Source organism: Peromyscus leucopus, chromosome 8b (assembly GCF_004664715.2).
Source record: "Peromyscus leucopus breed LL Stock chromosome 8b, UCI_PerLeu_2.1, whole genome shotgun sequence".
In the NCBI taxonomy this organism is placed as follows: domain Eukaryota; kingdom Metazoa; phylum Chordata; class Mammalia; order Rodentia; family Cricetidae; genus Peromyscus; species Peromyscus leucopus.
Window position 1 is genome coordinate 103,702,538 of NC_051086.1, and position 24,898 is coordinate 103,727,435.

A 24,898-nucleotide genomic window follows, 5' to 3' on the forward strand; every position below is an offset into this window, starting at 1 on the left:
AGGCAGAGCCCTCCGCAAATGGAACAGCTGTGCAACTGGAAAGAAAAGAACAGCATGACCTCCCCGCCTCAGAGACAGACACACCAGCTCAGGAAACCCTCCAGAGCCCCTCCTCCCGAAGAACCCCACAGAGAAACATGGGCTCCCGGCTGTGACAGCGCCCAGGGGGAGGTCTGTAGGGATAAAGACAGGGTGGGGGCGCCTGCTGAGGAAAGACGCAAACTGGGGGGGCATGGAAGGTGGCTTGGGAGGTGAAGGGCTTGCGGGCAAGCGTGAAGACTCATGGGAAGGCGGGCGGACATGGTGGTCTGCCTGTCACCACACCGGAGGCCGAGATCCCAGTCCCCACAGCAGGCTGGCTAGCTAGACTAGCCGAATCTGTGAGCTCTGGGTTCAAATGAGAGACCCTGACTCAATGTATAAGGTGGGGAGCTGGACAGTGATCAAAGAAGAGACTCCATGTCAATCTCTGGTCTCAACATGCCACATGCCAGTGCAAGCACACACACACACACACACACACACACACACACACACACACACACACTATTTGGCATGCAACATTAATCCTCCTGGAAAAGACTTGCCATCACATGGGCCCCAAGTCAGGATGGGATATATTTGGAGTTCATTCATCTACCAGCCTCACAGGGGCAAGAAGTCCATGCATGGCTGACAGGCGGCTCAGGGAGGTGGGGATATTCAACACTCACTAGCTCCCAGGCATTCACACTGAGCAACTGCCCTGGACACAGCACAAAGGACTGAAGCCTAGAACCCAGACCTGATGTCTCCGGAAAGCAGTGAGGGCCCCCCCACACACACACCATGAGCTACATGTCCACGTGCCAGGGGACTGACTGAGGAGGGTGACCACAGCTTCCCACCCCCGTGCTGTGTCAGCTCAGGCAGCCCTGGTTTCCACCAGTCAGCACCACAGACCCAGACAGGCATTGCACAACTGCCCATGTGTGACCTCTGCCCACTGCCTTGAGGAGGGACCGTTAAGGGGCTACAGGATGCTTAGGGCACTGTGTCAATGGATGTAGCCCACAGCTGGTTACTCCCAGACTGCTCAGGGGCAGAAAGTCTTGGACTCAGGTCACCTGCCAAGTAGCCGACAGAAACCGGTTCATCTGCTTTTCCCTCCAGGCCCCAACAATAAAGACTGGGATGAATGATGCCTTATTAAACACAAGCCAGACACACGCCAACAGGGATCATTTCCTCCCTCGGCCTCTGCCACAGTCACCTGAGCAGAAGCCTCAGCTCCCCTTACCTTCCTGTTGGCTTTCCCGGGTCTGGCATATCCTCACCATCTCTGGGACAGTGGGACAGCCAGCTTCGCAGATCAGAGAGTGAGGCCAACGTGGGTCCTTCTGGGGTTGCCTTTGATCTCATCACTCAAGTGAGCCCCCAGGGGACTGGCATGATTTGTCCTCTAGGCTACATTTAATTCTGGGTATGTCATCAACGCAGAAGAGAATATACTTGCAGCCCACAGACCCCCTGCAGGATCCCACAGGATTCCCTGTGAGAACAAGATGGCTGACTGTGTCCCAGTGGAAGAGCCGAGGTTTAGGGTTAACCTGACTGCTGGAGCCCGGACCATTTGCCACGAGGAAAAGGTCCTTTGACACCGGTGTGCCAGTCAGCAAATCAGGACTGGAGGGACACAGGGGCCCTGGCGCTGCCACCTTCCCCTTCCAACTGCCCAGCTGTCACTCTGACACAGCCTCTCCCTGGAAAACTCCGAAGCCTGGGCCTCCGTGGAGAAGACGTCTGCTTTCATGTCCCTGGACCACAAATATAAACATCCCATTTCTCCCACAGAACAAGGGAAATCGGGCCAGGAAGAGAAAGGAAACTTGGTGATGTGCCAAGCTCTAAGACACAGGAGGACCAAGCCCAAGGTGGCAACATGCCAAGTGAGCCACAGAGTCCAGGAGCAGCACAGACCAGGCTAGCCAGGGAGTCCAGGAGCAGCACAGACCAGGCTAGCCAGGGAGTCCAGGAGCAGCACAGACCAGGCTAGCCAGGGAGTCCAGGAGCAGCACAGACCAGGCTAGCCAGGGAGTCCAGGAGCAGCACAGACCAGGCTAGCCAGGGAGTCCAGGAGCAGCAAAGACCAGGCTAGCCCTGTCTGACTGCTGATTCGTACCTGTAAATGGCGCTCTCACTGTCTGTGCTAAGAAACCACAAAACAAGATTTAAATCTGGGAGAAAACCATATTGATGACACCCCAAAAAACAACCCCACTGATCCAGCTTAGAGAAAGTTGCTTAATTACAAAAAGTGAGTTTGTGAGGGGTTGGAAAGACGGCTCAGTCGGTAAAGTGTCTGCCCCATGAGCCTCAGGACCTGAGTTCGAGTCCCAGCAGCCAACATGTAAAAGTTGGGACACACTTGTAATCCCAGTGCTAGGGAGGTGGAGACAGGAAAACCCTCAGAGCTTCTGAAAAACACACGGTGGATGGCTCCTGAGGCTGGCCTCTGGCCCCCACATACATGCACACACATGTAAACATATACCTACACACACACCTGCACACATGTGAACATATACATATGCCTACACACACACATACACTCCATACACATATCCATACACACACATACACACAATGCCCCACACAAATACCTCTCCCCCACATACCTCACACACACATTCTCTCCCTCCCTCCCTCCCTCCCTCCCTCCCTCCCTCCCTCCCTCTTTCCTCTCTCTCTCTCTCTCTCTCTCTCTCTCTCTCACACACACACACACACACACACACACACACACACACCACATACACTCCATACACACACAGAGTAAATACATGTAGGCTAAGAAAGAAAATGTTTTAGGTGTAGTAGCTTGTGGGTTACAGCCGCATGCCATAAATCCGCCCATTTTTCTGGATTATCGGGAAAGCTTAGCTTTCTGCCTCTTTCTCGCCTCCTTTAAGTATGCTTTCCTTAGCACTCTGGGCACATCTCTTGGGCTTCCTTATTTTCTCCTCCCCAGCATGCAGCTTGTCAGCCACGTGCCCCGCTGCCGTGTGGGCTTAAACAGTGTGGCCTTTTCCTTTCTCTCCTTGTTCTCTCCTGGGCAGCAGCTCGCCTGCCCTGGGGTTTATCTCTGAAACTCTGATAAAATTGTCCCTATGTATCCACATTATAATTTAAAAATATTAACCATAAGGTCAATGGGCGGTGGTCTGAAGGTACCGTCAGCCTCCTCTGCCCAATGTTGGGTGTGTCTGCTAAGGTGTTCTCTGCAGCCTCGGGCTTCTTCCCTCTGCACGTGATGTCTCAGCTACATCAGTCTCCTACAACTGCAATCAAAGGATGTGGACGATGACAGACATCAATAAAATCAGCTGCTCCTGCTATGAGCCTCTGGGGTTCAACAGCGCCCCTCCCCTGTACCTTAAACTTGTTACAAGAGCAGAATCCAGCCTGTGAGAGTCACGGGGAGGGATAAGCTAGAATCTTAGAGGGGATTTGTGTTGCCAGGTAACCTGACGAACCCTGCTCCCCAGAACAGACTGAGGGAACCCAGTCCCCACCAAGTTACACAGACTGGAGGGTAGCTGAGCCCCGTGGTATTTTTTGGCCTGTAATCTCAGCTACCTGAAGGACTGAGGCAGGAGGATCACAAGTTTAAGGCCTGCCATGACTATACAGTGAGTGCAAGGGTAGCCCTCACAAATCAAAAGGGCTCAGGGGCAGAGCACTTGCCTGGCAAGTGTGAGGCCCTCAGTTCAATCCCGCGTACCACAAAGGGAAAAGAGTAAATAGGTCCAAATGCTGATTCGGATCAATTTTTCCACCCAATAAACCATCCACACAAGGAATCAAAACAGAAAACAGGTGTGGCAGGTGTGTGTGTGTGTGTGTGTGTGTGTGTGTGTGTGTGTGTGTGTTGTGTGCGTGTGCATGCATATGCGTATGCCCTCTCGAGCGCAATCTGACCCAGGACCTGGGCTGCTCTCAGTGTTGGACACAGAAGCTCCAGTGGGCAGCAGTCAGTGCAGTCTCCTAAGGAAAGCGCTGTGAGGAGGAGACCCAGTGCTCAGCTCTAAACGGGACCACCCCGCACTCTGCACCAAGGCTCAAGGAACACTGCAGAAGAGGAGGCAGGAAGAGTACCAGAGCCAGAGGGCGGAGGGCACACTGTGAAATGGTGACTTGGACACGGCACAGCCTGTGCACCCAGGAACTCACAGCAGCTGTGGTTACCTGCCTAAGACCCGCACAGGGTGGGTGAGGGAGCGCTCCAAACCCCACCCCTCACTGAGGAACTGTTGGCAGCTGCTGAAGGAGAACTCTTGGAGTGTGTGGGCACTGGTAGGTTTCCCATGCTGCACTGGGTGGTCCCACATTCATGCACACGTGGGCAGCACTAATTAGATTCAGTGGATTATCAAAAGAAAAATTGGAAGGGGAGGTGTTGGAGAGGAGGATAAAAGGTGAGTCAGAAGAGGGAAATGAGGAATTCCCTGTATGGAATTCTTAAATAATAAAAACACTGAAAAAAGAAAAGCCATGTTTTTAACTCATGTTGTTAAATGTGAAAAATCTAAATGACAGATGTCATAATGATACGGATGGTCATTTAAAATGTCAACAAACAAGGGTGGTAGCATACATCTGTAATCCCAGCACGTAAGATGCAGAAGCATGAGGATTACCATGAGTTCCAGACCAGCCTAAGATGCAGAAAGAGACCCCATCTCAACAAAAACTTACATACCATATGCCAGGCACATGGGACACTGAGGTTTTGGAGAGGAACTGTGGACAAGGGACTCAAACAAGGACCAGAAACTGGTGTATATTTGAACCCAAGTCTATTTTTGCAGGCCATGTGAGGTTTTTTGTTATTGTTGTTTTTGTTTTTGTTTTGGCTTGTTTTGATTGATACAGAACTTTACTATGTAGCCCAGGATGGCCTGGAACTCACTATATAGTCCAGACTGGACTTAAACTCACAGAAATCATCCTGCTTCACCTTTTCAAGCACTGGAATTGCAGTCCTGAGCCACTGTGCGCAGAGTAGAGACCACGATTTTATCACGGCACCTTGTCACTCAAAATTGGAGGACAGAGAGCCGGGGCAGTAGCAGGCAAGTTCTGTCAACCCAAAGGCCATCCTCTCAAGACTGAATTCACCAAAGCAAAGAGTGCTCTTCACAGACCACAGTGAACCGATCCTTACCGCAAAGGCTGACACCCCGTTTCCTCCCATTGAAGAATCCCTGGCAGAGCATGTCCCTGTGAAGAGCAGGGCCAGCCACTACAGGGAGAGGCACAGGGCGTTTTGGAGGTGGGATATCCTGCACCCTGGTCTGTGCAGGCTCACCCCTAGTTGACTTCATGTCCCAGTGGGATGGGTACAAATGTCATTAGATCGTTCTGTGAATACAGGTCATTGCCACAAAACCTGACAACCTCAGTTTGATTCTCCTCGAAACCCATATGATAGAAGGACAGAACTGACTTCCACAAGTTGTCCTCCGACCTCCACATAGGCACCACCGAGGCACACAGAGGTACATGTACACTCACACAATAAATACTTATAATAAAAATGTGTTTTAAGCCGGGCGGTGGTGCACGCCTTTAATCCCAGCACTAAGGAGACAGAGCCAGGTGGATCTCTGTGAGTTCGAGGCCAGCCTGGTCTACAGAGCAAGATCCAGGACAGGCAACAAAACTAGAGAGAAACCTGTCTTGGAAAAAAATATATAAACCACTGCCCTTTCACAAGCCTGTTTTGTGCACTATGAAAACCCACACTTTAGATAACCAGGCGTTGTAATCAGGCACCATAACTGCCACAAGAGTAAACAATTCCCAGGGAAGAACTTCCCAGCTACACTCTGAGACTCTACTTACCAGGAAGCCGCAGAAAATGTAAAACAGTAAGTACTTTCAGCCCAAGAGAGCCATCCCTGACAGCCAGCTGGGAACCAACTCAGGTCAATTCTGAATGGCTGCATCTCAGCAGCCCTTATCTGCAAAGTTCTCTCACCATTAAGTTCAATATTCGCCATCAGCGTTAACGTCAACCTTCCTAACGAGGGCTAAGACTTGCATACAGTTTCTTTTAAATTCTTTAATCAGTTGGTGAGATTGAGAATGGAGCCCCGAGTCCCCCGGTCTTTGCGCCCACGCTCTCATCAATATGCTTGGCGACTGGGACATTTCCCCTCTCTCTCCTGATAAAGGAACTTGACAGAGGCCATGAAACAAACTTTAACGGAAGAAAGAGATGCTTTCCTATTCTTCTATTTCTGAACGGAATCTGGACTAGATTGTGGCCAACATAAGACACCGACTTCCGTGGAACAAGCTTTTACTTCTCACCGCGCATTCGTTCTGGCAGGGTTCCGTGGGTTATTTTTAGCAATTTTAAATTGCCCTTTTTCTTTTTCTACTATCCCATTTTTTTTCTTTCTTTTGAAGGAAAGAACAGAGAGGGAGGGAGAGGGGGAGGGGAAGAGAGCGAGAGCGAGAGAGAGCGCCTAAGCTAAAAAGAAGTGAGGACTTTTGACTGGAGGCTCTTAAATCGCCTACACCATTGCCTCTACTGCCCCGAACGCTAAGAGCGCGCACGCCCCAGAGGGGCATGGTACACTTTGGGGGCTCTGTCAGCCAGTGCCGGAACCCCACAAGTTCTTCGCATGCTCAGACCAGCCAGCCAGACAAAGACCGCAAGTGCCCCGGCCGACGGCTCCAGGCGGGGACGACTCTCCTCCAGCTGGGCCCACTCCCAGAACACGGAGTCTCAAACGCCGAGGATGGAGTCCCCAGGTCGTCCCTGGTGAGATCCGGGTCCCTTCGCATCGCCCCCGCCCTGAGCCCAGCGCCGATCCTCCCCCCCAGCCCCTCCCGGGCCCCCGCGCTGCAGGCCCGCGTCCCGCGCGTCCAGATTCCAGCGCACCCAGGCACCGCCACACCATTCCAAGTGGACCCCGAAGCCCCCGGCCCGCGATCCCAAACGAACCCTGATACCCACCCGGGTCCCGCCGCGAGGGCTGGACTCGCGCCGGCTCCACGAGCCGCCGCCACCACAGCCGCCACTGCCACCGCCGCCGTTAGCGAGGCGCGGCGGGGAGGGGATGTGCAGAGGCCCGGCCCTCGCTCCGCCCCGGCTCCGCCCCAGGACCCGCCCAGGCCCGCTCAGCCCGGAACGCTGCGCCCTGTCTCCAATCACCGGGCGCCCCCGCGCACCGGACGGCCCCTGCTTGGGGTTCCCTGCTAGCTGCATCTGCAGGTCATGCCGCGCGCCTGGTACCCGTGACGCTGCCCTAGATGGGAGCCCTGTGCCCTTGGTCCGGGAGGCAGAGCCTTCCAGTGCCCACATGTGTGCTCACCCCTTGCATTCCTATTTCTCAGTTTTTGGGGTAAGAAGGAACGATGCCCACTAAAAGGGCACTGAGCCTCCCTCTCTGCCAACGACCCCTCGAAAGGACCCCGTGGTCAGGGTTCCTGAGTACCCCAAGGCTGGAGATGGAAGAGCCAGAGCCAGGCGAGTTTCCCGGATCCGGCGTCCCCACCCAGCCTGCCACCCTCGGAGCCCCTGACCATCATCAGGTTCGAAGGTATTCAGTTGGATGTATTTTAGCCCTATCGTCACTCTACAGGAACTAAGTCCTGGCAGGAAAGGCTCGGACACACGGCGATGGACAAAACACACATTTGTGCTTTACTGCTTTTGCATGGTGTTTCTGTAAGAACTGCAGGACGCAGCCAGGCCCCGCCTCCTGCAGTCTTTGAGCGCGTGGTCCGACTTCGCCGGATGTTTGATGGCGTCGCCTAGCAACGAGAGATGGCGGAGCCGGAGGACCAAGCTGACGGGTAAGCCCAGCCAGAGGAATAATGGACCCACCAGACGTTTTCCCTGGCTTTCCGCACACAGGTGCCCCCACCCCATGCGCCTTCCCCCTTCACCTCTGTACCCCTTCCCATTCTCCTCCACATTTTCTGGACCTTTCCGACCCTCTCCGGCCCCAACCTCCCCCCCATGTCCCTTCTCTCTTTCACCTCCTGCCCTTTGTCCTTTCCTAGCCCCCACCCCACCCCCGCCCATTCCCTACTCCTAGCCTCTGCTCCTCCTAGACTATAGATTTGCACACACTGCGGTAACCATGGCAACCACCGTGCTTGATAAGCCAGGCTACAAAGCGGGGCATGGATAAGATGCTGTCCAGTATTGCTGGAGTTGGGAGGAGAGGGGAGGAGCGTGGCTCCGATGGGGATTGGGCCAGGCTCACCCTCCCTCCTGTAAGAACGGATCCCTCTGTCGTGGACGTGAGGGATAAGCAGATCGCCAGCACTGAGTGCACCCAAAAAAAATGCCGCTGCCAGCTCTCTTTTAGGTTTTGTGTAAAACAGAAGGGAGTTTAAATAATCATATTTGCTTAGACACTTCTGGGTTTTTTCATATTTTTAAAAGTTAAGTCTCTGTGTACTCCCATGGAAACACATCCAGATCACATCACAGGATGAAGCTAGACATGAAACAGTAGGTATAGAATGAGCCCCAATTTGGGGAAGAATTTAAGTGCAAAGATTCTGAACAAAGGCAGATGCACCACAAACGCCTGTTACAGTGACTGCCTTGGGCAGCAGAGGGCGAAATACAGGCGTTTTCATGTCTGTGAAGCATATATCTATATTACTTTGATTTTTAAAAAGTTAGTTTGTATCTTAAACATTGCACTGGCATATTTGCAAAAGTGTGTGTGTGTGTGTGTGTCTGTGTCTGTGTGTGTCTGTCTGTGTCTGTGTCTGTGTGTGCAGAAGCCGGAGGAGGATGTTGGGTGTCACCCTCTATTGCTTTCCACCTTATCCCCTTGAAGCAGAGTCTTTTACTGAACCTGGAACTAGCCTGGTGGCCAGCAAACCTCAGTGATCCTCCTGTCTCAAACCCTCGTAGCGCTGGAGTTACGGGCACAAGCAACTGTGCCTGGCTTTTATGTGAGCACTGGGGGTCCAGACTCCAGTCTCTAATCAAGTTTTTAAGAAACACCAAACTGTTTTGCATGCAAACCATGGCGATGCTGAGAAGCTGAGGCAGAGTCCGGCATGTTACCCTGTCTCCTGAGACTTTCTCTGCCTTGCCCCAGAAACAGCACAGCTCAGGTGACCTTTCTGGGGTGCCCTCACATGCTTTCTTTTTAATGTTATGATAACAGTGTGTTACATTCGTTCTCATACCAAACTGTGGCCCCTGACAAGCATGGCCTAGTGATGGGAGAGTTTTGGCTGGCAGCAGGGTGGAGGAGCAGTGGAGATCGTACCAGGGAGCAGCAGGGGCGCAGCGTGCGGGATGGGCTGTGAGCTAGCGTTTCCTGTCTCTAAAAGCAGGTCACACCTGGAAGAGAAGCAAGCTTCTGCAGAAGAGGAGAAGGAACAGGGCACACTGAAGGCCATGAGGTAACTGCCACCTGGAGACTTAATCTGGGCTCCTGTTTGCTAGGAGACAAATAGACAGGATTCCCAGGGTCCGTGGTGCCATGATCTGACAAACTCCGTTCAAGCACAGAGAAACTTACACCCTGTCCTAGTTGTATTGATAAAGCACTCTGACCAAAAGCAATTCAGAGGAGGAAAGGATTTATTTGGCTCATACTTCCAGGTCAGAGCTCATGACTGAGAGAAGTCAGGCCTGCCTGCCTGTTCTTCCACATAGTGTCCCCTCTAACCAGAGCACTCACTCACAGCCAAGGAAGTATAGCAAGAACATGGAGGAGGAACACTACTTACTGGCTCATTCATGGGTTTATGCTCAGGTAGCTTTCTTATACAAGCCAGGCCCACTTAGCTTGGGGATGGTGCTGCCTGCAGTGTGCTGGGCCCTTCCACATCGATTGATAATCAAGACCATCTCCCAGACAGGCCCGTCTAATATGGTCAATCCCTTAGTTGAGACTCCCTTCTCAGGTGACTCCAGGTTGTGTCAGGTTGACAAAGATAACTAGGACACACCTCATTCCAGAGTTTTAGCTATCAGTAATGACATATCCAACCTTTAGACCTCCCTGCGTTTTCTAGAGTTCATGCTTGTAACCCATGATGTAGAAACTAGAGTGGTTACCTTGAAGTGCAAAACATCATCATTTGGGCATGGGGGGGGGGGGGGGGAAATGTATGTAGATGTGTCCTTCCTGTCACCCTAACATCTGTCCCTCCTGTCACCCTCACATCTCTCACTATTACACTTTCTTCCCTGGGATTTCTTGCCACCCTGGAACAGGTGTCACCACCAATGGAAAACAATGGCCAAGAAATTGATGAGGGTGGAGATGCCACCAAGGGTCCTCAAGAGAGCATTGGGACAGAAGAAGAAGGCAGATATGAAGGAGAAATGGCAGATGATGAGACAGTCGGAACTGAAGGAGAAGCCATCTATGAAGGGGAAATGGAATCCAGTGGAGAGGCTCCCCAAGAAACAGAAATGGAACCCATTGGAGAGAGTGCCCCAGATATGGAAGTGGAATCCATTGGAGAGGCTCCTCAAGAAACAGAAGTAGAATTCATTGGAGAGGCTGCTCCAGAAACGGAAGTCGAATCTGTTGGAGAGGCTGCTCCAGAAACGGAAGTCGAATCTGTTGGAGAGGCTGCTCCAGAAATGGAAGTCGAATCCGTTGGAGAGGCACCACCAGAACAAGACATAGAATCCATTGGAAAGACCATAGCAGAAATGGACTTGGACTCCATTGGAGAGGCCATCCTGGGAGTGAACTTGGACTCCATTGAAGGTGCCATACCAGAAAGAAAAGTCGAATTCACTGGAGAGGTCATTCCTCAAGGGGATGTGGAATCCACTGGATACACCATCCCAGAAGGGGAACTGGAAGTTTCTGGGAGAGAAGGATTGGAAGAGTATACCTTCTCTGAGATGGACGAGTTCTCTGAAAGGATCAGCACTCCTGAGTTCACCTACTCAGACATCAGTCCCTGGGAAATGACTGAAGAAGAAGCGAACGCTGCCTATCTGTATGAAAGACCCAGATCTACTGAGGCACCCCAGCGAGCCCTTGGCACGTATGAGACCATAGAACAGAGAAAGGAAAGCAGGGTAAGTGCCCCTCGGTTGTTTGCCCAAGCCCCTCACTGCTCACGTGGCTCATCACCCTGTGAGAGGAGCTTAAAGGCACGTTATCACCACATCTTAGGGTTTCTATTGCTGTGACAAACACCACGATCGGAAGCCACTTGGAGAGGAAAGGGTTTACTTGGCTTACACATCCCAATCACAGTCTGTCCTGAAGGAAGTCAGGGCAGGAACTAAAGCCAAGGCCAAGGAGGAGCCCTGTTTCTAGCTTGCTCCTCTTGGCTGGCTCATGTTGCTTTCTTATAAAATCTAGGACCACCTGCCTAGAGGTACTACAGTCCACAGTTCTCTGAGCCCTCCCACATCAATCATGAATTAAGAAAATGTCCCATAAACTTGGCTATAGGCCAGCCTGGTGGAAACATTTTCTCCAGTGGACAGAAAACCTTTCACACACACCCTGTTAGGAATTTCTTAGCAAATGTAGGTCAATGCTGAGAAGGCCTAAACCTCACATCCAAGTTGCCAGATGCAAGGCTAGGGACATCCTGTAGCCACCATCCATGCACATGAGTGCATCCAGGTCTCTGGTCTTCCGAAGCAGTGTGGCCGAAATAAAGGTGACCACACATCATGGTGGCCCACCAGCTCATTTTATGAACACTAGAAATATGAGTAATGAAGGGGGAGGAATTAAATGTCTTAATTATCAAAATTCAAATTAGTTGGGCATGATAGCACTCAGTCATCCCAGCACCCAGAGGAAACACTGAGACAGGAGGATCTTGAATTCCAAGCCAGCATGGGCTTCTTCTGAAAGAGACCTCATCTCAAACAAAGAAACAAATCAAACTGATTTACATTTAAATAGTCATCTGTTGCTGGTGGCTAACATATTGAGATGTTTGTTTGTTTGTTTGTTTGTTTGGGGGACTAAATCTAGGGCCTTGAACCTGCCATGCCAGCGCCAAAGTTTAAAGCAATTACAGACTTTCAGAAAATGGAGGGGAAAAATGAAGGACAATAAAAACATATTTCATTGTCTTAGGTGCCAGAGGTAAATTTCAAATCTGATTTGTCACCACCAAATGCTTTTCCGTGTGTTTCTCACAAGGCACCAAGCAACCTTTTCCTGGGGAGACATGGACAAATGTCTCCTGGCCCCAGGCAGTGAACCAGCAACAGGCTGAAGTAATGATTCCACCAAAGTCCAATTTGGAGAACCCAGGAGTTTGCTGGGGTCACTTACCAGAGCCTGGATGACTCAAAAGCAGCTACATCCCCAGAAGCCCAGTTCAGCATCCCTGCAGGGCTTGTAGGCAGGTCACCCTTCCCAGAGTCTCCTCTCCGCAGCTATTGCTGTTATTATCACTATTACTATCATCATCATCATCATCCTCATCCTCATCCTGCTTACATAATCTTTGGGGCAGGACACTTTCCTAAACTGCTAAGTTTTATTTACTAAGTGAGTCTCAGAGAGCCTGCCCACAGGAGGGAATGATTCGGTTCTGAGGAAGTCAGTCCACGACAGAGAGCTACTGAATGGCTGAGACCTTAAAGTCTAAACTGGGGCTGGGATGTTCAGGGCTCCCTTAATGGGCTGGAAAACCTGGGTCGGGTCCCCAGCACCACTGTGGGAAAATCTGGCAATTCTACCTCCATCTACCTCCGTGATTTCCTGGAAGTTCTCAGGTCTCATTTTGCAACTTACCAAATGTCTAACGGTGACTCTTGTTAGCCTTGACTGTCATGGCTTCTCTTTAGTCTCTCCCTGACCTTGAGAAGACCACAGGTCACTTGCAGAGTGTGACCTCTGTGTGGGCTTCTCAGTCCTCCCTCCAAGGCCGCTTGAGTTTGAATGCAGAGCCACCCAGGTGATGCTGGGTGCTGCCTGCTCCTGCCTGGTGATGAGTGAGAACCACAGAAGAGGGTTGGAGTGGCTTGGTCGGCGTTGCTGAGAGGGAAGGAGGGCGAGCCGTCCTCACAGCAAAGCCTCTCCTCACCCTTCTGCATTTGTAGCCTTTCATGGGAAGATTCCCATTGTTCAGGATAGAAAAGTGGCTATTTGGAACGAAGGAAAAATCATAGCATGATTATTATTATTTATCTACAGTGTCTCATTTTCTGCCCAGCAATGTGCACCGCCGATGCGACTTATTACAAAACTGAGTAATTTCTCAGTTTTGTTTTCTGAGACAGAGTCTCTCTGTGTTGCCCTGACTGTCCTGGAACTCAGCAGGCTGGTGATGTTTGTTTTTTGAAAAGTTATTTTACGTGTGTGTGTGTGTGTGTGTGTGTGTGTGTGTGTGTGTGTTGACTTTTAAATATCTCACCCTATATACCAAATGTTGTTAAGCTCTCCCTTATTCTTTAGCGTGGCTGTGAGGAGAATCCAGTTTTGTTTTGTTTTGTTCAGGAAGATGATTTATGCCCTGAGAACAAGAGTGATCAGCTTCCTCCTCTCCTGTGCGTTCCTCCTCTCATTCTCTTCCTCGCTGATGGTGCTGGCCAGCCCTCCAGCATGAGGCCGCCGGCACCACAGCTGTATCCGCTGCTCTCTCTGCCACTCACTCCGGATTCCCCTGGGATCTTGCCAGATCCTTTTTATCAGCGGGAGGAGGCTCTTTCCATCCTAGCTTGTTAGATGCCGTGGCTTTTTGTTTTATTTATCACTTTGAATTTTCTCAATATTTTTCTGTGTTTACTGAGATGATTGTATGAGATTTGTTTGTTTGTTTTTTGTTTGTTTGTTTGATGATGTGATAGTTAATACTGATAGGTTTTTTTTGTGTGTGTGTATGTGTGTGTGTGGCATGTGTGCACAGGTCCGTGGCAGCCAAAAGTTGATGTCAATCAAGTGTCTTCCCGTCCATTTACTTATTTATTCATTGAGATATGTGTGGGGTCTCACTGTGTAGTCCTGGCTGGCCTCAAACTCATCCACCTTATTTTTTTTTTCAATTTTTATTTTTTAAATTTTTATTTTAAAATTTAAAAATTTTAAATTAAAATTTACAGATTAAATTAAGTCAAAAATTTTAAATCTATAAAAATTCTATTTTAAAATTCTATTTATTCATTTTTATGTGTATGGGTGTTTGGCCTGTATGTATGTCTGTGTGCCACATGCATGCCTGCTTCCTGTGAAGGCCAGAAGAGGGCGTCTGATTCCCCTGGGACTGGAGATAGACAGTTGTGAGCTGCTGGGAATTGAACCTGGGGATGTCTGAAAGAGCAGCCAGTGCTCTAACCCCTGAGTCATCTCTCCAGCCCTCATCCACGTTAGTTTCTGAGACAGAGTCTCTCACTGAACTGGAACTGGCCAGCGAGCTCTTCCTGCTTCTGCTCCAGCCGGAGCTGGAATTAAAAGTGTGCCCTGGCACACCTGGCTCTTCCGTGGATGCCGGGGACTGAACTCGGGTCCCCGTGCTGGCAGTGGGCCCTCTCCTAACCGCTGCCTCCTGGTTTGTGCATGTGAAAGCGACTCCGTGACATGAGACATAGTGGGACCTCTGACGCGTCCACTGCTCGCTCAGCTCCGCCTACGCAGACTATGGCTCCCGCTTCGTTCACCGGGTTATTCTCCATTAGCATTGTTCATGTTTTTATGCTCCAGCGGTCCTCACTTGGCCAACGGGAGCACATTTACTCATGGCCTTAGGACACCCGCCCCACCCACCACACCTCATGCCCTGCACTGTTCTTCTGCAGAAGGTTTCCAGACCTAGAATCGGACACTTCTGCCTGAGCACCGTGTTTATTAAAAGAAAGTCAGGTCAGAGATGAAGAGCTGTGTACAGAAGTGACCGCTGCTCCTGGGGCGTCACTGCCCCCTCAACACCCTGGACACAGACACGTGTGGAGATGCACAGTTATGGCTGTGTTCACAGGAGCACACGCATGCATACAGGTGCAGTCAGGGTCAACACTCGTGGCTGAGAGGCCCGGCCCCTTCCTCTGACTGTAGTTAGTAGTGTGACCAACGTCCCACAGACTCCAGCCCTCGGGACTCTACTATCCCTGCCGCAGCCTCCCTCCTGGCCCAGTCCCACTGGGGCTTTGAGTGTGAATTGCTCTGGAAGCAGAGAGGGCGGGGAAGAGGACGGGACACTTTCTTTGCATGAGCCCAGGCTGTGCACAGTGCCATCCCCTGATGCTGTGTCTGTGCCATCGGATCCAGGCAACAGCCTTATGGAGTGGGAGCCCTTGTTGTCTTCACTGTGCAGATATAGAAACAGGAAGGTGGGATGGAGGGATGGCTCAGTGGTTAGAGCAGTGGCTGCTCTCACAGCGAACCCTGGTTCAATTCCCAGCACCCACATGGCGGCTCACAGCCACCTGTAACTCCAGTTCCAGGGGATCCAATGCCCTCTTCTGGCCACCACGAACACTATACACATGTATGCATAGACATGCATACATGCAGGCAAAACAGAGGTAAGGGGCTTCCCTGCCCAGGGCCTCACCACTGTCATGGCCTATGGTAGCTTTTGCTCTGAAGCCAGTGTCCTGAACTACGAAGCAATGGACCCACCTCCTCCCCGACCCCATGAAAGCTAAAAGAGTTCCTAAGTTTGGAGGGTTGCTGGATGCCATGTTTGATGAACCCTTGTCATGCTCTACAATCAAACCTACTTTTTTCTACAGGTTGCACTGTGGTTCCATGGTAAAGTACCTGCCTGGCTACTGTGAGGACCTGGGTTCAAACGCCAGCATGACAAATGAACAAAACCAAACCCCCACGTTTTGTGAATCTGGGGAGGAGAGCAACAGCTGAGCAATGTCGTCTCCTCTGTGGGGGTGACCTGCAAGTCGCTTGTTCTCGTTACCCAGCTTCCACCCTTGGGTCCAGTTTCTAGAAAATTCACTGACACTAAGGTTTCAAAGATGGTCAACAAGAAGGCAGAAATACATCCTAAGAGAGCCCTACCCTTCTGCCTTCTGACTCTCAGCCTAGAGAAATACAAGCAGTGGGAGGAATTGTTAGTGGTCAGTGCATGCGTAGACACCCCGTTAGATTTTCATTAGAAGCCCTTCCGGGAGACTTCGGCCTCTGTGCCTTCCATAATGGCTGTTAGGATCTGGGTGCCTCAGAATGAACTTACAGAGTCCACCTTGTCTGAAGGTACAGTGGGAAAGGGCATGGGCACACATTTACGTGAACCTTTAGCTTCCATGGATCTGTTTCGCCTCCCCTACTTCGTGGGGACATGGAGCTCATGGCCAGAGATGAGAGTCATACTTGGTTCTTCGTAGACAGGATAGCGAAGCCCTGCCTCACTAGTTTCTGGGCGGGTATTTCCCTCAGCAGCAGGAGTAAGGACAGCTCATCTCAGTGATTGCAGCAGTCCCTTCAAAAGCCCAGGGTGGAAGCACAGGAGTGTAATTTCAGCACTCAGGAGGTTGAGACATGAGGGTTGTAAGTACCCAGACTAGCCTGGGCTACTTTATCTCAAGGGGGGAAAATAGCCAAATATCTATCTCAAGGGGAGGTGTTTAGATGGAAGAAGAGAAGAAGAGGAAGCGATCCCCTGAGGACCCTGCTGGAAGCAGAGAGGGTGGAGAGGAGGCATGCTGCTATGAGGAGTGAGTTGAGGCCATGCTTTCAGCCTCTGGCACCTGGGCAGCAGAGCAGAGTCTGTCCAGGTCCACGAAGAACCCTGGTCAGGAGGGGACACAAGTAAACCCTATCCATACCACAGCAGTCCTCATTAATATGTTCCTGTTATTCCGTCCGTAGCCGAGACCCCTGGAGGTCCCCGTTCAGAAAGTCTTTCCTATGGGAACACGACATCGCTTCAAACTGAGCATCGTGGGAAGTCTGACTTCCTCGGAGGTTGATGATTTCTCCCCGGACGAAGCTCTGGGGCAAGGATCAGGTACGATGCATCTGCCAATGTTGTCCTAGCAACAGCTCAGTCAGTCCACCTTCCCTCCTGTGTAGGTGAGGCTGCCTGGGCCACACCTGTCACCTCATGTCCTTGAAGCAGGAGGCTAATGACAAACATATGTTCAATGGACGCGGATAGCTTTATGGGGCACTTACCACCTCAGCCAGTCCTCACACCGGCCCAGTGAAGTAGCAACCGTTCTCCATTGTGCAGATAAGGACCCTAAAATCCACTCAGTAACTTATTCCAATGAGGTCCCAACACCCAGAGCCCTGACTGACCCCCACCTACTTCAGCTGCCTCCTGGCCTCTGGAAGTGGAACCCCGGGACAGCTCCCCTGTGAGCACATGTGCCTCTGCAGGACACACCTGTGTCCTCATCTGATTCTAATATCCTGGTGCTGTGTACGTGGGGGAGCAGGCTGAGAGACTGCTTGTTCCCCAGGATGCAAACGCATGTGTGGTTCAGCTTACAAAGCCACACATTATCTGTGAGCGACGTGAAAATTGGGCAAGTCTAGCTTAGAGAAATAAATCGGGACAGGAGCTAGGGATGCAGCTCAGTGGTGAGACTTGCTTGGCACACACAAGGCCCTGGTCCACACAAACGGAGCTTTACACTGCAGTCCCAGCTATGGGAAAGCTGAAGCGGGATCCATGAACCACTGAGCCCGAGTAAACCTATGCGACAGAGCAGGGTGAGTCAGGGGTACATGGGTAAGAAGAGGCAAGACAGTGCAGACACTGTAAATCCAAACCGCCATCACCATCATCCGGGGGATTAGCCCACCCGTGGGACGGCTGCACGAAGGCGGGCCGCCCCTGGAGCCCCTGGAGGACTGTCACGGCACACCAAGGCTGCAGTTCCTGATGGTGCAGGTGAAATCGCAGAATGACAAATATCCAGCAGGCACGTTGGCTAGTTTTCCTAAGTGATGCGTGTCTGCCTCTTTCCTTCCCATGAAGCATCCAGAAGATCAATTTGCTGGACCCACCCCTGTTCCGAAGCTCACACAGCCCCAGTTTTACCTGCATATCTTATTGCTGTTGCTTGCTCGTATGGTTGTTTTGTTTGAAACAGGGTGTTGGGGCTGGAGAGATGACCCAGCAGTTAAGAGCACACACTGCCCTTCCAGAGGTCATGAGTTCAATTCCCAGCATCTACATCAGGTGGCTCACAACCACCTGTAATTCAAGTTCCAGGGAGATCTGACTCCTCTGGTCTCTGTGGGCACCTACACTCATGTGCACAGACCCATACACATAATACAAGGTAATAAAATAAAAAAGCAGCCTCTCACAGAGTCCAGTATGGCCTCAGACTCCTTGTGTGTTTAAGACTGGCCTTGAATTCCTGATGCCCCTGCCTCCAGGTCCCAAGTGCTAGGATTGCAGGTATGCACCCCCATGCCCGGCCTTGACTCTGTGTTTTATTTGCTTCGTCTATTCACTGGTGATCTGATGAGTATCTTCTATGTTCCAGTTACCTCTCTAAGCATCAGAGCACATTAGATAAAATCATCTGCTCAACAGCCAGTGTGATAGCCTACACCTTTAATCACCACAGTGCTTGGGTGGCAGAGGTAGGCAGATCTCTGTGAGTTCAAGGCTAGCCTGGTCTATATGATGAGTTTTAGGCCAGCCAGGGCTACATAGTGAGACCCTGTGTCAAAATAAATAAATAATCACACACAATGGAAGACGTAAAATGGGTCTCTGTGACCTAGTTTATAATTTCATTTCTTTTTCAATCTTTTTAACTGGTTTCTTTTTTAATTTATGTGTATAAATGTGTGTGTCTGTGGGTATGGGTACTCATGGAGGCCAGAAGAGGGCAGTGGATCCCTTGGAGCTGAAGTTAGAGATGGGTGTAAACGGCCTGACATGGTGCTGGGAACCCAACTTGTGTCCTCTGGAAGAGCAGCAAGCATTTTTAACCTCTAAGTCATCTCCCTATTCTTTTTTTTTTTTAAAACTCAAAAGCCCCACAGTAAGGCGCCTCCTTCCTTCCCATTCCTCACATGTAAGCTGCTGTCTCATCCACTGCTAGAGTGTGGTTCGTTCTGTGGAATGCCTCGAATCAGCGATGGTTGATACCATGGTTAAGCCTGAGAACTTCCCACTGGAAGGCTCTCCTTTCTATTTTCAATACGTCCTGTGAGGGTGGGACCGTGATGTCTGCTCCCCCAGAACACAACAATCAAGCCTCAGTGGCTTTTGCTGTCTCTCCTGGACTGTTATTACAGTGCAACCCCCACCTGGCCCCCGGGAAGAAACCCGGATACAGTTTCGAGACCATGTCCGGCCCCTCAGCCCCGAGGAAGAGACCCTGGCGGAAAGAGCAGCGTCCGAAGGGAGTGAAGAGGCGGATGACGAGGGCTCCCAACTGGTGGTTCTGGACCCAGACCATGTGAGAACATGTCCTCGGGTTTTGCTTTTGCCCTGTGTAGGGGGGAAATCACCTGGGCCCTCTTCTGCATCCGCCCACCCTCCCTCCCTCCCAAAGCTGTTTGCCCTCTTGGGCTCACTGTGCGTTGGTTAGGCCTCCTACTTTGTTTCCCGGCTGTCTTGGTTCATTTTCTGTTCCTGAGAGAAACACCATGACCTGGGGAGGAAAGGGTTTATTTCTGCTGACTGTCATAGTCTGGGATGAAAGGAAACTGGCCCAGGAACTCAAGGCAGGAACCAGGGGGACTGAGCAGAGGCCATGGAGCAGTGCTCCTTACTGGCTTACTCACCATGGCTTGCTCAGTTTCTTTCTTTCTTCCTTCCTTCTTTTTTTTTTTTTTTTTTTTTTTTTTTTTTTTTTTGGTTTTTTGAGACAGGTTTCTCTGTGTAGCTTTGTGCCTTTCCTGGAACTCACTTGGTAGCCCGGCTGGCCTCGAACTCACAGAGATCCGCCTGCCTCTGCCTCCTGAGTGCTGGGATTAAAGGCGTGTGCCACCACCGCCGCCGGGCTTCAGTTTTCTTTCTTAAACACCCAGAACCAGCTGCCCAGGGGTGGCACCGTTCCCTGTGGGCTGCACCCTCCCACATCAATCATTGATCAAGAAAAAGTCCCCCAGGCTTGCATACAGGCCAGTCTGATGATTTGCTCAATTAAGGTTCCCTCTTCTCAGATGGCTAGCATGTGTCAAATTGACAAAAAAAAAAAAAAAAAATAACCAGGACACCACCCTTGACTCTACTGAATTTTGTTTGTTTGTTTGTTTCTTTGTTTTTGTTTGTTTGTTGAGGACTGACTGTCCTTTGTAAGGAGTCTGGACGCTATAGGACGTTGAACCAAATCTGTGGCCTCCACCCACTTCTTTGTCCTGACAACCAAAAAGACATCCAGACTATGCAGGATGCTGGAAGGAGGCAGAGGTCACATCACTTCCTCTTAACTTGTTGCCTTAACTGTGGCAGTCACACCGAGGGTCCTTGTCCCAGACCCGCAACACAAGAGAAAGGCAGATTTGATTTGAGTGGCACATTGGGGAGCTCAGAGGGAGCCCAGGGCGCACTTGGCAAATCCTCTGAGCCCCATTTGACACTGCTGTGATGGCTGCTGCTTATCACTCCCCCCCACATCCCTGGTCAGTCTGGACTGACCCCTCCCCCCCCAGCAGCTCACCAGCCCTTCAGCCAAATCTCTGCAGTGTCTGGCATGGCATGGGCCATGAAGTGCCCGGAACTTGTGGCTTCCACAGTAAGAGCCTGCGTTGGGATCATTTATGTCTGCCCATACCCGCCCCCCCATCCATTCCCACCCCCACAGAGGGAGAGACAGCCAGAGCTAGCCCGCCACTGCACCCCAGGTTGAGCACTGCTTAGGACATTGAGAGTGACAAGCTGCTTGTGGTTTTCCCTTGTCTTAGCCCCTGATGATCAGATTCCAGGAGGCCCTGAAGAGCTACCTCAACCGGCAGATGGACAAACTGAGACTGGAAATCCAAGAGCTGGTGCGTACGGGTTCCTGCCTTCCTCCCAGCCTGGTGGTCACCCATGGACCTTCCTCAACCCTGTTTCTTTCTCTGGTACAGGATGTGGCCACCAAGCAAACCCGAGTCCAGAGGCAGGAGCTGGGCGTGAACCTCTACGGGGTCCAGCAGCACCTGGCCCGCCTGCAGATGCAGCTGGAGAAGAATCATGACCGGCACTCGCTGGCTGCGTGTGAGAGGAGGCGGAAGGAGGAGGAGCTGCAGGCCACCCGGGCCCTCTACATCAAGACCTGTGCAACTGCCAACGAGGAGCGAAGGAAATGTAAGGCGTCCCGTGCACCCATGGCTGTCCCCGAAGTGTGTGTTCATGTGTTGTCGAAGATACCAGCAAAGCAATTACATGTCTAGGAAGGGTTCCCACCGTTTTTAGGGAAGGAAGACCCAGCAGTGCCCCAAAAGGCCCCTTACTGGGTAGAGAGAGCAGCAAAGGCTGAGACTAACGGGTCAGGTGGAGAGACTCCAGAACGGAAGTGTGGAGGTGCTGTGGCGGTCCAAAAGATGAATCCAGAGGATGCAGAACAGGTGTGTGGAGCTCAGAGGTGGGAGAGGCCATGCGGCCGGCCCGAGAGGGATCAGGGCAAAGCCCCAGACCAGACAGCAGCAGCCAAAGGGTCTGGGGGACAGCTGAGTGGGAAACCAGGCAGCTTGGGATTACATGAGATGGGCAGGGGGGCTGTGCATGCCACATGCAGTGTCCCCACTGAAGGCACACACCGCCCTCACGAGTAGACAACAGAGGATGTAGTGGACGGTGAGCAGTGACCCTCTGAGGCGCCAGCAGTTCTTCATTCTTTGTGTGTTTTGCTCTTTCCAACTTTCTTTGTCAACTCTATTGCTAAAGTGATAGCAAAATGTCCTGAAGGTAACGGGGAGAAAGCAGGTGCTGGGCCTGGTGTCCGTCCCAGACGATGCCTTTTGAACCCTGAGGGACGCAGGTAGGGAATCCGGTCCTGTTAGGAAGCTTTATAACAGACTCCCACTGGGGCACTGGTAACAAACAGTATCTTGCTTGTTTTTTTTTTTAATTTTTGGAGTCAGTGTGTCATGTAGCCCAGGCTGGCCTTGAACTCCCAATCCTACTGCTTTCTGCCTCTGTGCTGGCCTCACATGCATGTGTCACCACACCTGGTGCATGTAACGCTGGGGGTCAAACCCAGGGCCTTCATGCGTACCAGGAGAGCATTCTACAACCATCTGCCTCACGATTCTGGAAAACAAGATGTCCAATATGGAGGGACCAACATATGTCTCGTGATACAGCATGTAATGGCTGAAGGGCAGAGAGGAGAGGGCAGGAGAAAGGCATGCAGGCTGATCCCTCACAGCCCGGGTGGAGCTGTGTGAACTGGGCACGTCCCATCTGCCCCCAGCTCCCTGCACTGCTGCACTTGGGATCAGGTTCCCAGCAATTGTCTCTTGGGGGGGGGCATCTTCAACCCACAGTGTTTATCAAGAACCTCTCCCTGCGTACCCTAAGCACCTCCAAATCAAAACAACCAAGACAGAACATGGCATTTAAACTCAGGGCCCCACTTGCCATTCCCATAGACCCTGGCACATGCTGAAGGCACACATTGCCCGCCCAGCCCTGACACACACCTGCCGTGAGGCCGCGTAGCCACGGAGCCAGAAGCATCGTGCTGCCAGGCTCCCATCTGCCACGGCTCACAGTGTAGACAGGCCTCTCTCCCTTGAAAAGCTCCCTGAAGGGCTGGCCCACCACTTCATCTCCCTGTAACTGTAGTAAACTGTAAGGTAACACTGAGGGGCAAAGCCAGGGCAACCATGCGAGAATTCTGCCCACTACGTTTTTACGACACAGGGCACTCTCATCCCATTCATGAGCCAGCCAACAAAAGACAAACACCCCAGGAGATAAGCAGGCTCTCCGGAGAAGGAAAATGGGTCCCTGGAAATTAAACTACAAAACCAATTTCTGTTCACTAATACTGGAAGGAATGAAAATTTAGAAGAATAATTGAAATATTGACTCGGTCACTCACCTGGCAAAGACAAGTTGACCTTGGCATGCTTAGGGAAGCATGTAGTACACACCCTGGCTTGCTCAGGTGTGAGGGGGTAGCCTGCTTCAACTGCCGCACTGAGTTCCAGGACGAGGAGGCTGCTTCATCCACAGACATTTACCTCCAGGCAGGATGGTCGGGACTGTGTCCTCCTAGGCCCCTCTCTCCAGGGTTGGGCAGAGTTTTCTCTCCATGTTCCCGTGTAGCGTTCCTGTGTCCTGATCTCCTCTTCAGACAAGCCTAGACCACCATAGAGGCCACGCTTACTCTTGAATGCCTCTCTAAAGACCTTGCTCAGACGAAGCCACATTACGAGGCGTGGTCAGGTGGCACCTGCCCCCAGGTGCTGTGTGCCCAGTCTCCACCCACCATTTTCACTTCATGAACTCACAGGTGAGGGTTGAAACAGTCAGGCTCACTGAACAGAAACTGCCCCCAAATAAATCAGGGGAGAAAAGACAGGAGGGAGGAGTGGGAACCCAGGGAACTCTGGGCTCCTTCCAGCGGACAGAAGACGGACAGGGAGAACAGAAGAAACACTGAAGGTGCCACGGTGAAAAGCTTCCGCCCTGTGCCGACGGCGGTGACCCCACGGGTTCAACAAAAGTGAAACCCCAGATGCGGGAGGAAAACTGCACCAGGCTCTCCGCAGGCAAATGACTGAAACCCACAACAAAGAAAACACCAGCAGCTGGAGGAAGCATCAGACTGTGGAGAGCAGCTGAAGTGTCGACCGACCGTACCTCAAACCAGCTCCGGCCTGGCTCCCTCCTTCCAGGAAGCCCCGCCGGGAGCCAGAGCGTGCTGTGGTGCCATGGCGATTTCCCCTGTCAGAGACTTTCTTTCCTCTCCAGCAGCTTTCTGTGTAGACCCACCATCATTTGAATAGGCAGTGTTCTGTGCTAGTACACAAATCTATCTGCCTGTCTGTCTGTCTGTCTATCTCCTATCTATCCATTTTTTAAATGTTCTTACTTTTAAAAAGATTTATTTCTATTTTATGAGTATGGGTGGTTTGGTTTGGTTTTGAGACAGGATCTTACTGTGTAGCCCTGGCTGGCCTAGGACTCATTATGTAGACCTGGATGGCCTCAATTAGTGGAACTCTGCCTGCCTCTGCCTCCTGTAAGTGCACTGTGCCTGCCTTGTGCATGCGTGTTTTACCTGCACGTATGTGTGTGCACCATGCACATACCTGGTACCCACAGAAATGAGAAAAGGGTATTGGGTTCCCCTGGAGGTGGAGTTACAGGGAGCTGTGACCTGCCACATTGGTGCTGGGAACTGAACTCAGGTCCTCTGCAAGAGCAGTAAGTGCTCTTAACTGCTGATAAATTTTATGTATTTATCAGTGGTTATTTATTTATACATTTTTATAACCGCTGATCTTTACTTACTTGTTTTTGCAGAGCTGAGGATCTGAGTCTGGATGTCAGGTACCCACCCAGAGGCTGGGCACAGTGGGGTCCACTTGTAGTACTGGGAGAGAGATCCAGGAAGATCTGAGGGCTTGCTAGCCATCTCGCCAAATCAGGCAGCTCCAGATTCTGGGAGAGATCTTGTTAAACAATAAGGTAGGGACTGAGAGATGGCTCAGCAGTTAAGAGCACTGGCTGCTCTTCCAGAGGACCCAGGTTCAATTCCCAGCACCCATGTGGCAGCTCACAACTATCTAGGAATCCAGTTCTAGGAAATCTAGTGCCCTCTTCTGGCCTAGGAGGGCCCCAGGCATGTAGATGGCATACACAGAGAGAGAGAAACAGACAGACAGACACAGAGACAGAGAGATACATGCAGGCATAGCATCCATACACATAAAATAATAAGAAGAAAAAAAAACAAAAAAAACCAATAAGATAGAGAGTGATAGAGAAAGACAGCTGGCCTCCATCTCTAGGTTCTACACAAGTGAACACATGGGTAAACACACACACACACACACAC

General features: G+C 51.3%; 2 protein-coding genes across 3 annotated transcripts in view; one reads left to right on the top strand and one right to left on the bottom strand.

Annotated features, from left to right (window-relative positions):
* The window catches only part of Tbc1d16 (TBC1 domain family member 16), an 83,627-nt gene extending 76,532 nt beyond the window's left edge, over positions 1 to 7,095 (bottom strand). For both annotated transcript variants that reach the window (XM_028862459.2, XM_028862458.2), the window contains exon 1: positions 7,010 to 7,095. The gene's annotated coding sequence lies outside the window, so the exon portion shown is untranslated. The remainder of the gene's footprint in view (positions 1 to 7,009) is intronic.
* Positions 7,096 to 7,202: 107 nt separating this feature from the next.
* The window catches only part of Ccdc40 (coiled-coil domain containing 40), a 46,194-nt gene continuing 28,498 nt past the window's right edge, over positions 7,203 to 24,898 (top strand). The window contains 8 exon segments of the mRNA XM_028862461.2: positions 7,203 to 7,851; positions 9,364 to 9,410; positions 9,413 to 9,432; positions 10,253 to 11,077; positions 16,797 to 16,935; positions 19,194 to 19,357; positions 20,808 to 20,891; positions 20,973 to 21,192. Of these exon segments, the coding sequence (XP_028718294.1) occupies positions 7,823 to 7,851; positions 9,364 to 9,410; positions 9,413 to 9,432; positions 10,253 to 11,077; positions 16,797 to 16,935; positions 19,194 to 19,357; positions 20,808 to 20,891; positions 20,973 to 21,192 (1,528 nt within the window). The 5' untranslated portion in view covers positions 7,203 to 7,822.